The sequence below is a fragment of the Cynocephalus volans genome, chromosome 3 (genome assembly GCF_027409185.1).
Source record: "Cynocephalus volans isolate mCynVol1 chromosome 3, mCynVol1.pri, whole genome shotgun sequence".
NCBI classification, from domain to species: Eukaryota; Metazoa; Chordata; class Mammalia; order Dermoptera; family Cynocephalidae; genus Cynocephalus; species Cynocephalus volans.
The window spans coordinates 26,430,135-26,443,398 of NC_084462.1; the positions used below are offsets into that span (position 1 = coordinate 26,430,135).

Consider the following 13,264-nt stretch of genomic DNA (forward strand, 5'->3'; position numbering starts at 1 on the left):
AGATACTTACTGAGACCTGTTCTGGGCTGGGGACGTGTTCCAGGCTAGGTGTCTGATGGCTAGAGTTGCTCACAAGCCCAGAGGGGAGGAGACCAGGATCTGGAGCAATGGCCCACGCTGAGCTCCTACTGTTTGGATGGAGGGGAAGGGCCGGTGTGGCCTTGACAGAGGAAGAGGCATTTGCCTTGGGGACAGGCAGGCAGGCGCGCCAAGCCAAGGCGGCATGCACTCAGAGGCGAGACAAAGCACAGCCCTGTGAGCAGCCGCGCTGTTACAGCTGGTGCGAGGTGGAAGCAGGACGATGCTCTCTCTGGCGCTGATTCCACCACATTGTCACTGAGAAGAAAGCTAGGTCTGGAGGATGGCTGCTCTAGGTGAAGCTCGCTCTCATCTGACATCTGGAAGGACTCCGGCATATTGAGTGTCTGCAGGCATTCTTGGGGTGAAGGGATCCCAGCCAGGGGAAAAGTGCCCCCCACACCCCGTTAGCAAGTATGCACCCATTGTCATGGGTGCAGGGTTGCCCCTGGGCTGTGGTGCTGACAGATCTGCAGCCCCAATGCCAGGGTATGGCCCAGAAGGGTCCAAGCCAGGCCTAAGCAGTTACCAGGTGGTGGGAGCAACAGACAACCAGCTGGTCCTGCCAGGCTCCTGCTGCCTGTGCCCAGCCAGCTCTGCCCCAACCTGGGAGACCATGCAGCCCTGGGAATCCCTGTGCACCTTCCACCTAGAGAAAGCAGATGCCTCCCTGCCAAGTAGAATCCACTCAATCCATCAGCTAATTCATACTGAGGACCAGCCATGTGCCACTGCATTAGGTACTGGGGTTATAACAGGACAAATGAGGAGCTTACCTTCTAGTGGGAGAAGATGGGTAGACATAATAAGTGAATTAATTACATAGTAGCTTAGAAGGCGGTAAATGTTATGGGAGAAAAATAAGGTAAGGTGTATTGGAAGAGCATGTGGAGGGGTTAAAGTTTTAAGCCAGGTGGTTAGGGCAGCGAGCACCTGAGCAGCCTTGCCAGACGGGAAGGAGTGAGCCACGTGGGTGTGTGAGGGAAGAGGACCGAAGTCAGTGGGACGGGTGAGTGCAAAGGTCCTGTGGCGAACGCATGCAGAGCAGCAGGCTGCAGAGGCACGACCCCGGGGACAAGTGGGGGGTGGTGAGGGTGGAGAGATAAGGGGGAGGCAGAGCATGTGGGGTCTTTTGCAGGGGCTTTGGCTTTTTCTCTGAGTGATGTGGGAGCCATTGGAGGGTTTGAACAGAGGGTGGTCTGGTCTCACTTTTGGAAACGCTCTCTCTGGCTGCTGCTTTGTGACTGGACCGCAGGTGGAAGACAGCAGGCAGGTGAGAAGGCTCTTGCCCCCATTGAGATGAGAGGCGGTGGTGACTTGGGCCAGGTGGTGGCAGTGGTGAAAAGGGACTGGATTCTGGATATATTCTGAAGGTAGAACCAGAAACGGGACTTAAGAGAGATTCATGTAAGAAGTGACAGAAGAGTGAAGTGACTCCCAGGGTTTGGTATGAGCCACTGAAGGATGGCCTTGCCTCACGGGGCGCGGGGGTTGTACTGGGCAGAAGCAGACTTGTGGGGGAGGGGAGGAGGCTGCAATGCAGGCCCAGTGGGACGTCAAGTGGAAGATGAGTTCAGGGAGAGATGCGGATTAGAGATGGACGCGGGAGAGTCATCGGCTCGTAAATGGCATTCAGGGTGGCCAGGGCGAATGGAAGGAAAGAGCGAGGCACCCAAGGATGGGCCAGTGCAGCAGCCGTCAGAGCTCGGTGGGGAGGAGACCCAGTGAGAAAGATGAGAAGCCGTGGCCAGCGGGGACGTGGCCTGGGAGGGTCGGTGGCCTGGGAGCCGTTGCTGACACGGCAGCTACAATGAGGGCTGAGAAATGGGCACATGGCCGTGTGCGGCGGTCGTGGGGACCTTGGCGAGGACAGTAGGTGTGATGGGCGTCACAGTCTGATGGTGAGGGTTTAAGGAATTGGACACTTGAGAACAGACGACTTCTTCAAGGAGTTCTGCTGGGGGACGGTGGGTCAAGGGAAGGGGGTGCGTGTGTGTGCGTGTGTGCGCACGCGCGCACGTGTTCCAGCTAGAACAGCACGCTTGATGCGTGGGCTGATGCCACAGGAGAGCGTGGCGATGCGCAGGAGCGAGGGGCTAGCACCTGCAGATGGGGGGCGCGGCTTGGCAGTCACCTCCGGGTACCTGTGGGGATATGCAGGTGCAGAGACAGGGAGCGGGTGGACGTGGGAGCCGCTCAGCTCGCCTCAGAACCCTCCGGGCAGAGAGCTGGCGTGTACCTGCTTGGAGACAGCTCCGCAGCTCCTACCTGGCCTTCAGGTGGCTAGCTGATTTCATAAGACAGGTACCCCGCCTTCAGGAGAGCCCTGGGTCCAGTACCCCAGTTGTGAGAAGCTTCTGCATTTAATCCATCCGCAGTCAGAAATGCCTGGACTTTAAGCCTTGAGTCCAGCCTCCTGAAGACTTGACCTTCATAGTGCTTTGATTTCCTTCTCCCCTCTGCGAAATTCACCCTCTGAGAAGCCTTTCCAGAATCTCCCAGAAAGATGACGTTCCATAAACGTTCATAAAGGGAGGGGGCCACCTTTCAGAGGTGAGGGGCGAGGCCAGCCCCTCCACCCTCTCTCCCTAGACACCGACCACTGCCCCCCATCCCCAACTCTCCCCGGTTGCAGATGCTCCAGTCCACCTGCCCCGTGCTTCTCAAGACCATTTCTCTTGCTCACAGCCCACCACCATCGGGTTCTGCCCATCACTGTGCCCTAACACAGCCAGGCCCCTGTCCAGCATGGGCTCGTCCCCAGGTCCCTCCTCCACATCCCTGCGGCTCCGTGCTCCACCACTACCTTGACCAGACTCCCACCGATGGACTCCCTGCAGCCCTGACCTTTCTCGGCCTTTCTGTAGCTTGAGACACCAACAACCCCTACTTATTCAAGGAGGGGCCTTAACACGCTTCCTCCTGATTTCTCCCCTGCTTTCTGCCTCTCCTCAGGGTCTTTGGGGGACACCCAGAGATGTCACCCCAGGAGGTTCTGGCCACCCTCACTGCAGCTCTCTCCCTGGGCTTCCCCGTCCACTGATGGGACTCCAGCTGCCCTGGACCTGGGGTCTTCCAGCCGGCACCTCTAGCCTCTAACCCACAAGTCCAAGCCCCCACCACAAACGTCCCCCTTGCTGTTCATGAGCACTTGATACTTACCAGAGCCAGACCAGGCTACTGCCTGCCCCTTCCCCATCTGGGGGCACCAGGTCGAGGCATGGGCCTCCCCTCATGAGTTCTGTACAACAGTGGGGTCCCCAACTCTCTCACCAGTACTTTCTACTGTCTCGCTCCAGGAGTGCCCCGCCTGCGCAGGTTGAATAACTTGCCCAAGGACACAAAATTCCTGAAAGGCAGGGCCAGAATTCAAGCCCAGTTCTGGAAGACTTCAGCTCAGGACCCTCCCTTGACACCAGGTGGCCACCCAGAGATGTGACCCCAACTTTTAGTCTGTGTGTTCCATCCACCAGCAGAGGAGGCAGAGGGAGGCAGGGGTGGTGGACAGGAGAGCCTCACATGGCAAGTCCGAGAGGCTCCGCCACGTACCTGTGGCCCGTGACTTCTCTAAGTAGGGTCTGTAACTCAGACCTCTCCCTCAGGGACACCCCTGGTCAGTGTCCTGGCCTTCTTGTCCTCCCAACGTGGAATGACGGTTACAAAGCACAGCTCTGGTCACTGCTGGGGTCCAGCTGGGATCAAGGACACTGTCCAGACCCTGCCCCTGCAACCTCAGTTTCCCCACCCTGGCCCTGCCCAGCCTCACCCTGTCGCCTGCGCTGCCCTGACTTTGCCCAGCCTCCTCTCTGAGCCTCATGGGCAGCCAGCCCCCATTTCTGCTGCCCCCACACACCAGCCTTCAGGGTGGCCTCCCCCAGCCACTCAGCCCTGAACTCTGAAGTGCCCCGGAGCAGCTGAGCTGATGTCAGGGAGCAGCAGCAGTGGAGGCCCTCTAGGCCAGCTTGACAGACTGGCCCTTGCCAGGATGCCTGGCACCAGCTGGCTGGGGAGGCCTGGGACAGAGGGTTTGTTCCCAGGGCCCAGACACATGCACAGAGAGTCACATGTATGCATGGGCAGGGACCGTGTGCCCACCCCACAGCAGCAGGCACAGGCACCCCCTCCTCTCCCCTCCTCTGTGCCCATGGATGGCTTGGAGAGCTGCAGGTCACTCCTACCCCGGGGCCCTGGCCGAGACCATGCTGGGGTGGCCACAGACTGGTGGCAGGTAAAGCAGGCAGTCCAAGAAGTCATCTCGCCAGCATTTTATCCACCCCTCAGGCCGGCGTCAGTTCCTTCATGCCGTGCTGCGTGCCCACGTCCAGGGGCAAGGGTTCACACTTGTGTGCAGCGTCGCCTCTGTAGGTTCCCGCTTCCCAGCCCTGTCCCTCTGTCCCCTGAGGTGGGGTGCTGTTCACCTGAGCTTTCTCTGGGTCAACACCCTCCGCTTGTCCCAGGGGTCTGCCCGACCCACCTGCAGGGGGTCAGTCCCAGCACCGTTCTTTGACATGCTCCTGTCTGGGGCTGTCCCTATGGACACTCAGTACCCAGAACTGAACCCATCCCCTCCCTCAGTCCAGGACCTTCACCTCTATTAATGTCACCTAAGGTCCCATTCACTTTCTGGTTGTTTCCTCTCCCCGCATCTCACTGCGACTTCCATCCCCTCCTCAAGTGTGTGTGGCACATCAAGGACCTGTGCCCAGGCCAGTGGCTCATGGCGTTGGTTGTCTCTCTGAGCCTCTCCCCATCAGGGTCTGCTTAAAGCCCCTGTACGTCACCCAGGGTCAGGCCCCAGTCCTGACCCCACAGTCCCCCCTGCACAGCCTGGCCCTCCCTCAGGCCCAGCCTCTTCCCCATCCTTCCTCATTTCCACCGACACCACCCACCTGCCGGGTTCGAAGAAGGGGCTCAGCCAACATCTGCAGGGGAATCCATCCAGGGCCTGAGCTAGTGGAAACTCTGGTGTAGGGAAGAGCTCAGATGTCGCTGGCAGTGGACACCCTTGGGTGGGTCCCAGGTTGAGAAGCCTCAGTTCTTCATCTGTAAAATGGGGATCATCTGTTTGGACTGATAAACTGTTATGAGGCATGTAAAGGGCTGGGTGTGGAGCAGGTGGGGGTGAGGCTGGGCTGCCCCACCCTGGCCCAGGACACTGAGCCCAGCCAGGGCCGGATCACTCCTCTGGTCAGCAGGCCCTGACATGAGGGGTGAGTTGGCGGAGGAGGGCACCTTGGCCAAGCCTGGAGCCTTGGGCATTTCTGAGGCCATAGTGCCCCCTGGCGGCCGTGCAGTCCACCCCAAAGGACCATGCCCTGAGCCTCAGGCCTTGGTCCCCAAGAGCTCACCCTGAGCAAGGTTTGTTGTCACCATTTTACAAATGAAGGCCAGCAAGGGTGATTGAGCTGCCCAGAGTCACAGTCAACCAGAAGCAGAGGCAGACCTCACCCTGGGGGATACCCAGCACCCAAGTGCCCCTGAAAGCACCCAAGGGGCCTAGGCTTGGAGAACATCCCCAGCATCTCCCACCCTCCTACAGCGCAGGGAGGTCTCCAAACAGAATTAGTTTGGATTTGCTTGGTTGTAAAGATGACCCCTGACACTCAGAGGGGGAGAAAGGGACAGGTCTGTGGGTCAGGGGCTCCTCGGGGGCCACCCCACCTCCACCACTGCCGCTGCCTGCACTGCCGCTGGGGCCTGGTCAGGGCAGGACTGGGCAGGTCTGATGTCAGCCCCAGAGGTGGGACCTCTCAAACTCCCACCCCCCTGCACCTCCCGTGCCTTTCTCTGCCACTCAGACCCCCAGGCCTCCCTCTGGTCATCATCCCAGGGCATCAGCCCTGGAAGAAACTTGGGGTTCCTTGCCCTACTTGACCGAAGCCAAGTGAGTCCTAGAGCGGGAAAGGGGCTGGTCAGGGTACCCTGCTGGTCTTGGGCAGAACCAGGGTATACCCATTCCTACTAAATCCCTGACCGGGGCCTCTTCCCCTACCCAGGGGATTTCATGAATGTAGAAAGTGCTCAGGGCCAGGAGTGCCTTCGAGACCCTGCTGGTGGGGTCTACTGGTGGTCTTTTAGGTGGTGGCAAGTGGGGAGGGAAGAGCCAGCACTCACAGTGCCCAGGCGGTCCTGCTTCCTGCAGGGGTAAGGCACCAAGGGTCCCAGCAGACCCCCTCTGACAGCCACGTCTTCCTTTGGCCACAGGGCGCTGTGCAGAGCTGCAAGTCCATGTCACCGAGGCCGTGGCCACAGCAGCTGAGCAGAGAGAGCTGATCGCCCGCCTGGAGCAGGACCTCAGCACCATCCAGTCCATCCAGCGGCCCGATGCCGAGGTGAGCCAACCCCCTTCCCCCACCACTCACCACCTGCCCCATGTTCCTTCAGCCTCAGAAAACACCAACTTCCCAGGTAAGCCAGCCATTACTCAGGTGGCCAGTGTCAGCTTGCCCCTCCCCAAGGCTGTCACCTACAATCTCTGGGTTTTTCCTTCTCTCCCCATGCAGGCCACCCTCCCCCCAACTTGAGATGCCAGGCCACAGGGCTTCCTTGAGCTGGCACAAAGCACCCTGTGTCCAGTACCGGGACCTCTGTCCTGAGAGCTCTGGGCAGAGGCAAGGCCAGGATTATGTACCTGTCTCACAACTAAAGGACCCGAGACCCTGACATCACAGAAGGCTGGACCCTAAAGGGCCCTCAGAGGGCATCCCCCGCCTGTCATGTACAGAGGAAGAAATGGGCTTGGGGAGAGAAACTGGGCTGCCCCAGGTCACATGGCAAGCTGGCTGCAGGACTGGGGGCGCTCTGGCGTCTGATGCACGTCAGGACCTAGTGGCAGGATGAGGGTGCTGAACTCCAGCCTCAGGATTGACTTGGGCCCAGCCTCCTCCCCTCTGGTAGCCCACGCTAGGTGTCCAGATCCAGGCCCTCCTGCAGCCGACCTCACCACCGGGCCACGCTGAAAGGGTGTACTCAGTGCCCATGATGAAGAGGCTCCTCCCCATCTCTTCCTCTCACTCGCAGGGCGCTGCTGAGCTGGAGAAGATCCCGGAGCCCATCAAGGAGGCCACGGCCCTGTTCTATGGTGAGGAGGGAGTGAGTGGCAGGGTAGGGTGGGGGGAGGGGAGCAGGTGGTGCAGTCAGAGTGCCCAGATCCCCAAGGAGCACTCCCCTCCCTCGAGGAAGGTGAGGGCCCCCCACCCCAGTTATGCAGCAGCAAACTTAAAAGGGTAGGTGAGCCCCCAACCTGCCCTTGTGAGGGCTGCTGGGCCAGGATATGGTGGGGGGTACCATGGCCCCCTAGTTCTCTCAGTGCCTCTTTACTTCCCCAGGTACTAGGGGCCTTGGGTGACAGATGCAGGGGTCTCAGATCCAAGTACAGGGTGATGGGGAGGGGAGCTCTGGGGTCTGGCCTTCTGACAGTACTGGTGGGTGAGCTGAGCCCCTCCCCAGGGACCCTAGTCACAGGTTGGAGCCCTCCCCTATCCCATTCTCATTCCTCTCAGGTTTCCTGGCTGTCCCTTCCCCTCCCCGACCTGCTCAGTACCAGGTGGTCAGACACGCCTGTGGCTTCTTACCCCATGGCACTTGGCCAGAAATCCCTCAGGGCTGAGGCCACCTGATGCAAGGGCCCCCTGCTCGGCTGTGCCTCCCGCCACCCCAAGCCACTCTTCTCTCCCTCCTAGGACCCTCGGCACCAGTTGGTGGCACCCTCCCAGAGGGCCAGGTGGATTCACTGCTTTCCATCATCTCCAGCCAGAGGGAGCGCTTCCGTGCCCGGAACCAGGAACTGGAGGCTGTGAGTCACGTCCTCCCCTCCCCTACATTCCTCTGACCCAAGGACACAGTGGTAGAAGACACAGGCTTGAGGGTAAAAGACGTGTCACAGACCATAAACCACACTTGGACTAGATTTGTTCTGTGCAGGCAGGGAGGACTTCCTGGAGGAGGTAGTGTTGCGCTGGGCTTTGAAAGAAGAATCAGATGCTCAAGATAGAGCAGACAGGGGACCAACGAGCCAGAGGGGAGTGCAGGTGGTTCCAGGTCTGCAGGCAGGAGTCGTAGGAAAGAAGACAGTGTCAGGCGAGTGCCCTGCCGCCAGGCTGGGGTGCGTGGGCTTCACTCTACAGGCAGGGCCACCAGCGAAGGACTTAAGCAGGGACGTGATGCTGCAAGAATGGAGGACAAGAAGGGTCACTTGGGTAGCCAATTCAGGACAGAAGCCTGGCCCAGGAAGAAGACCAGGGAGTGGTTACCATCGTCTGGGAAGACACGTCCAAATCAGCTGCAGGAGTGGGGAAGCAGGAGCGGACTGGGGAGAGGATGGTCTCTGAACCCCTATAAAGATGGACAGTGTAGAGATGTTGAAGAGCTCTGTGGGGCCAGGGAGAGGGCGGCACCCAAAGAGGCTGCTGGCTGCTGAGCACCTGGCTGGTGGTCTTCCTGGAGGGGCACCAGGAAGAGGGGGCAGTCTGTACAGACGACCAGTTTAGTTGGCAGCCTACAACGGTGAGGTGCCTGAAGAACCGCCACAGATGAGTTGCCCCTGTGTGGGCGTTGATGACACATGGATGGTGACTGCAGCGCCAGCAGGATGGACATAGTCCCTGGAAGAAGATGGAACAGGGTCAGGGAAGGACTGAGGGAAGCCAGAGCTGGAAGTGTCGGGAACACCAAGACTGAGGGCCAGCTCATGGGCACTGCATGTGGACACTGGATCCATAAGACGGCAGAGAGCCTGCGTGACAGACCAGAGGAGCACCTAGAGGAGGCACCATCCTGCCCTTGAGGACTCTGCAGCAACCCCCGCACACACTGCTCTCCCAGTGGGAACAGAGCCAGGACGTTTTCCACCCTTCTCTGGGAGTCACAGGCCAGGCCCAGTGCCGGTACAGTGACAAGGGTGGGTCCAATGGGCACCTCCAGGCACCTCATACAAGTGGAATCACACAGTATTTGTCCTTTTGTGACTGGCTTATTCCATGTAGCATAATGTCCTCAAGGTTCATCCATGTTGCAGCATGTGTCAGAACTTCCTTTCTTTTCAAGGCTGAGTAATATTGCACCATGTCTATACACCATCCACCTGTCCGTGGACACTTGGGCTGCTTCCATGTTTTAGCTGTTGTGAGTAATGCTGCTCTAAACATGGGTGTGCAAATATCTCTTCGTGACCCTGCTTTCTATTCTTTGGGGTATATACCCAGAAGTGGGATTGCTGGATCATATGGTAATTCTATGTTTTTGAGGAAACTCCATCCTACCATGTAGGTACAAAAGTACCTACTTTTTTGTACTGCTTTAATTTTGAATAATATGAAGGAAACACCTATTCAAGCATTTGAATAAATTGAAAAATGAGATCCCATGTCACCTTGCCCCTAGATTGACAAACATTAAAGCCACATACTGTAGGATTCCATTTATATGAAATGTCTGGAATAGGCAAATCCACAGAGACAGAAGGTAGAGTAGTGGTTGCCAGGAAATAGGGGAGGAGGGAGCGGGGAGTGACTGCTGACAGGTTAGAGGTTTCTTATTGGGGTGATTAAAATGTTCTAGAATTAGATATTGGGGGTGGTTGCATAAAAAGGATTGAATAATACACTTAAAATGGTGTTTATGTTATGTGAATTATATCTCGATAATGATTTTTTAAAAGGCTGATAATACCAAAAACAAACAACATAGGAAGAAACCTGAACCAAGAACTGTGACTTCTGTCTGGGGTGGGACCACAGGAGAGGAAGGGGGACTTGCTAGAGGGGGCAGCCTTGAGCAGTCTGGCAGGTCAAGAAGAAGGGGCTCCGGGTAGGTGGAGCAGTCCCTGTGCCAGCGTGTAGGCCCCTCCACTAGCCCTTCCACCCACCCGCTGCCTGCCCGCAGGAGAGCCACCGGGCCCAGCACACCATCCAAGCCCTGCAGAGCGAGCTGGACAGCCTGCGCGCTGACAACATCAAGCTCTTTGAGAAGATCAAGTTCCTGCAGAGCTACCCCGGCCGGGTGAGTGCCCGCCCCAATTGCAGCCACAGGTGTACCAGGCAGGGAGAGAGGACGATCAGGGCACGCGAGGCGGGAGGGTCAGGGGCAGTGACCTGCTGGGCAGCACTGGGCCTGGGGGACCCCCAGAGGCTATCCAACTCTCCCCACCTGCCCCCTGTGCTCCCTAAGCTGGGGAGCAGCAGGAGGTGGCAAGGGGCTCACAGACCCCAGGCCCGTGAGCCTGAGCACCCCCCCTGTGAAGTGGGGAAGATCCACTAGCTGACGCAGGATCTGGGAATTTAACCCCAGGGGGTTGAACATGTAGGACAGGCCCTGAGGAATCAGTATGTTATAAACATATATTTTTCAAAACAAAGAATTTGGTCCAACACCCCAAAAACCAATTAAGTGAAAGGAGTGGAAACCTACCCACTACGTTCTTCTGGGCCAGGGAGGTCTGGTCCTGGCTGCTCTCAGCCCCCAGGGACCACCTCATGCAAGGAAACCCTTTCCCTGACTGAGGGGAGACAGTGGGCAGTAAACAGGCAGGGAGCAACGACACTCCCCGTGGGGCCTTCTGGGCCTAAGACCCTTGGCCACTAATCCCCATCCCCACCCATTGGAGCTGCTCCTAAGCCACCAGAGGGCGCCCACACTCTGCAAACTAGTCCCATTCTGTTGGTGGCCGGCAGGCGGTGGGGGGTCCTTTCCTTTCGCGGGTGCCTGCTACCCCCTACACTCCCAGCAAACCCCCTCAAAACTCCCCTCCCTGCACCTGGGCCCAACCTGCCTGTCTTGTACCTTCCAGCCCTATCTAGTCCTCGGTTCCCTATACGTGCCCAGAGACACTGTGGCCCTGACCAGGTGGGAAGACTCTGACCCTAGGTGATGCCCCTGTGACACAAGGTGCCAGCTACATGCACGTTGTCAACCTGCCCCTCTCTCCCAGCTCTGGGATCTGGGGTTCCCTCCCCCACCACCCTTTTGCAGATGAGGAAACAGGCTTCGCTGTGATTCCATCAGCCTGCCTTCCCTTGGGTGCTTGGCCTTTCTGTTGGGTGCGGGTGACTGACAGGGCCTCTCCTCCCCCCTCCCCACACAGGGCAGTGGCAGCGACGACACCGAGCTGCGGTACTCGTCCCAGTACGAGGAGCGCCTGGACCCCTTCTCCTCCTTCAGCAAGCGGGTTCGTGCCCTGGGCGGGCCCCCTGCTCGCCTGGCCTCAGTCACGCAGCATCCGGTCCTCCATTACCCCCACCCACCTGCCCGCACCCGTTCACTCGGGGCCAGTGTTGCCACGCCAGGCTCTGCACACACCCCACCCCAACCAGGCCAGGAGCTCCCAAGGGCTGCCTCCTCGCTGCTTTGGTGCTGTGGAGGCCTGGGGCCCACCCAGGAATGTCTGCTGATGGCTACCTGAGGGTGTGCACAGTGGATGAGTTAGCCCGGAGTGCACCTGGGGGGCAGGCAGACGTGCAAAGAGCCAGTTACAGCTCCCTGAGTCAGGGGATGGGTAGTGGGACCCCCCAACTCCCCTCCCTGCCGAGGCTGCAGACGCTCTGCCCATGAAGAACGTTCCCATAGGCAGAATGGGCTGCTACAGAGGGGAAGAGGGGCTCATACTGATGTTGGGGGAGCCCAGAATGTCACACTGGGGACTCCTGGTAGCCCCTGGAGTTCTGCGGGAAGAGCGAGGCAGGGCAGCGCATGGATGGGCAGGACTCCCCTCTCTGCAGTGAGCGGGGCCATGGGCCCTTTGGGATCCTTTCCTCATCCTCTCTCCCCCTTCAGGAGCGGCAGAGGAAGTACCTGAGCCTGAGCCCGTGGGACAAGGCCACACTCAGCATGGTAAGTCCCCTCCCCTGTGCCCACCTGGGACAGGCTGAGCCCCTGTCTCTGGGTACCTTGTCACCTGCCCTCCAGCTCAGTCTGGAGAATCCCCAGGGATCCCACTGACCCCTCACAGGCCCTGCCAAGAGTGGATGGGTGACCTGGGCCAGGGTCCCTCCCGCTCCTGGATGGCTCCTCTGGTAGCACCATTCACAGTAGTTTCTGGAATTGTGCTGCAGGGGTGCCCTCCCTCAGAACTCCTGCAGCTTGAGCCCCCCCACTTGTAACAGTGCAGTGGGAGCCCCAGCTCCCTGCCCCTGCCCTCCCGCTGCCACCCTGGGGCCCTCTCTGCAGGATGGGCTGGGCCTGCCCCACCCCACCCCACTCCACCCCTCGTTTGCTCCCCAGGGGCGTCTGGTTCTCTCCAACAAGATGGCCCGCACTATTGGCTTCTTCTACATGCTGCTCCTGCACTGCTTGGTCTTCCTGGTGAGTGTCCAGACTGGCAGGCCAGGGATGCATCCAGCACATTCCCTGGGCCTTCTGGGCAGCAGGGACCCTGTTACTGGGGCCTGGCCCCTGCGCCTACCCCGAGCCACACGCTCAGCTCTGGGCCACTCCTCTCCCCTTGGCCCACCTGGGGACTGAGGGGCCCACCCAGGGGTCCCTGCCCCACCAGGGCAGCGGCTGTGGAAGAGGTCTGGCTGACCACACCCAGGGCCCAGTCCTGCAGGGTCTAGGTGGAAAGCAGGGCTGTGATGGGAGTCTGAGGCAGGAGTGGGGCAGGTCTAACTACCTCCCCCAAGGGACAGCCAGGTGGGCTGTACACAGGAGGGACATCTTGAGCTGAATCTCCTCAGGTGCAGGGCCTCATTGCAGTTGGTGGGCAGAGGACATGCAGAGGCCTAGTGATGCCTCCGTGCCTGCCAAGTGCGCAGAGAAGAGGGGTAGGCTGTTTCTATGGAAGGCTCCAGCCTCGGGGACCCCACCCCAGCCAGGCCACAGTCAAGATGGCCCCTACAGGACTCACCTGGGCTCCAACTCAGACCCCAGGGCCCAGCGGGTCCTGGCCTTGCCCAGGGTATGCCCACGGTGTTAGGGATGGCACCTGTACCTGAGTCTGTCTGACTGTCTGTGAAACAGGCAGGCACAGCGGTGTCTCAGGCCCACCTGCCCTGGGGCTTGAGCCACGAGCACTGTCACATCCAGGGACCAGGTCCAGGGGTCCTAGATGGGTTGCAGGTGTGGCCATGGGGTAGGTGGGTAGCTCACAGTGTCTCCACCTGGCAGGTGCTCTACAAACTGGCATGGAGTGAGAGCGTGGAGAGGGACTGCGCCACCTTCTGCGCCAAGAAGTGAGGATACCTACCAGGGCCCC

General features: G+C 59.3%; 1 protein-coding gene across 3 annotated transcripts in view; it reads left to right on the plus strand.

The window, feature by feature from the left end:
- The window catches only part of CUX1 (cut like homeobox 1), a 349,741-nt gene that overhangs the window by 335,318 nt on the left and 1,159 nt on the right, over positions 1-13,264 (plus strand). For all 3 annotated transcript variants that reach the window (XM_063091589.1, XM_063091590.1, XM_063091588.1), the window contains exons 15-22: positions 6,283-6,410; positions 7,099-7,159; positions 7,761-7,873; positions 9,961-10,077; positions 11,159-11,242; positions 11,848-11,904; positions 12,295-12,375; positions 13,177-13,241. In XM_063091589.1, the coding sequence (XP_062947659.1) occupies positions 6,283-6,410; positions 7,099-7,159; positions 7,761-7,873; positions 9,961-10,077; positions 11,159-11,242; positions 11,848-11,904; positions 12,295-12,375; positions 13,177-13,241 (706 nt within the window). The remainder of the gene's footprint in view (positions 1-6,282; positions 6,411-7,098; positions 7,160-7,760; positions 7,874-9,960; positions 10,078-11,158; positions 11,243-11,847; positions 11,905-12,294; positions 12,376-13,176; positions 13,242-13,264) is intronic.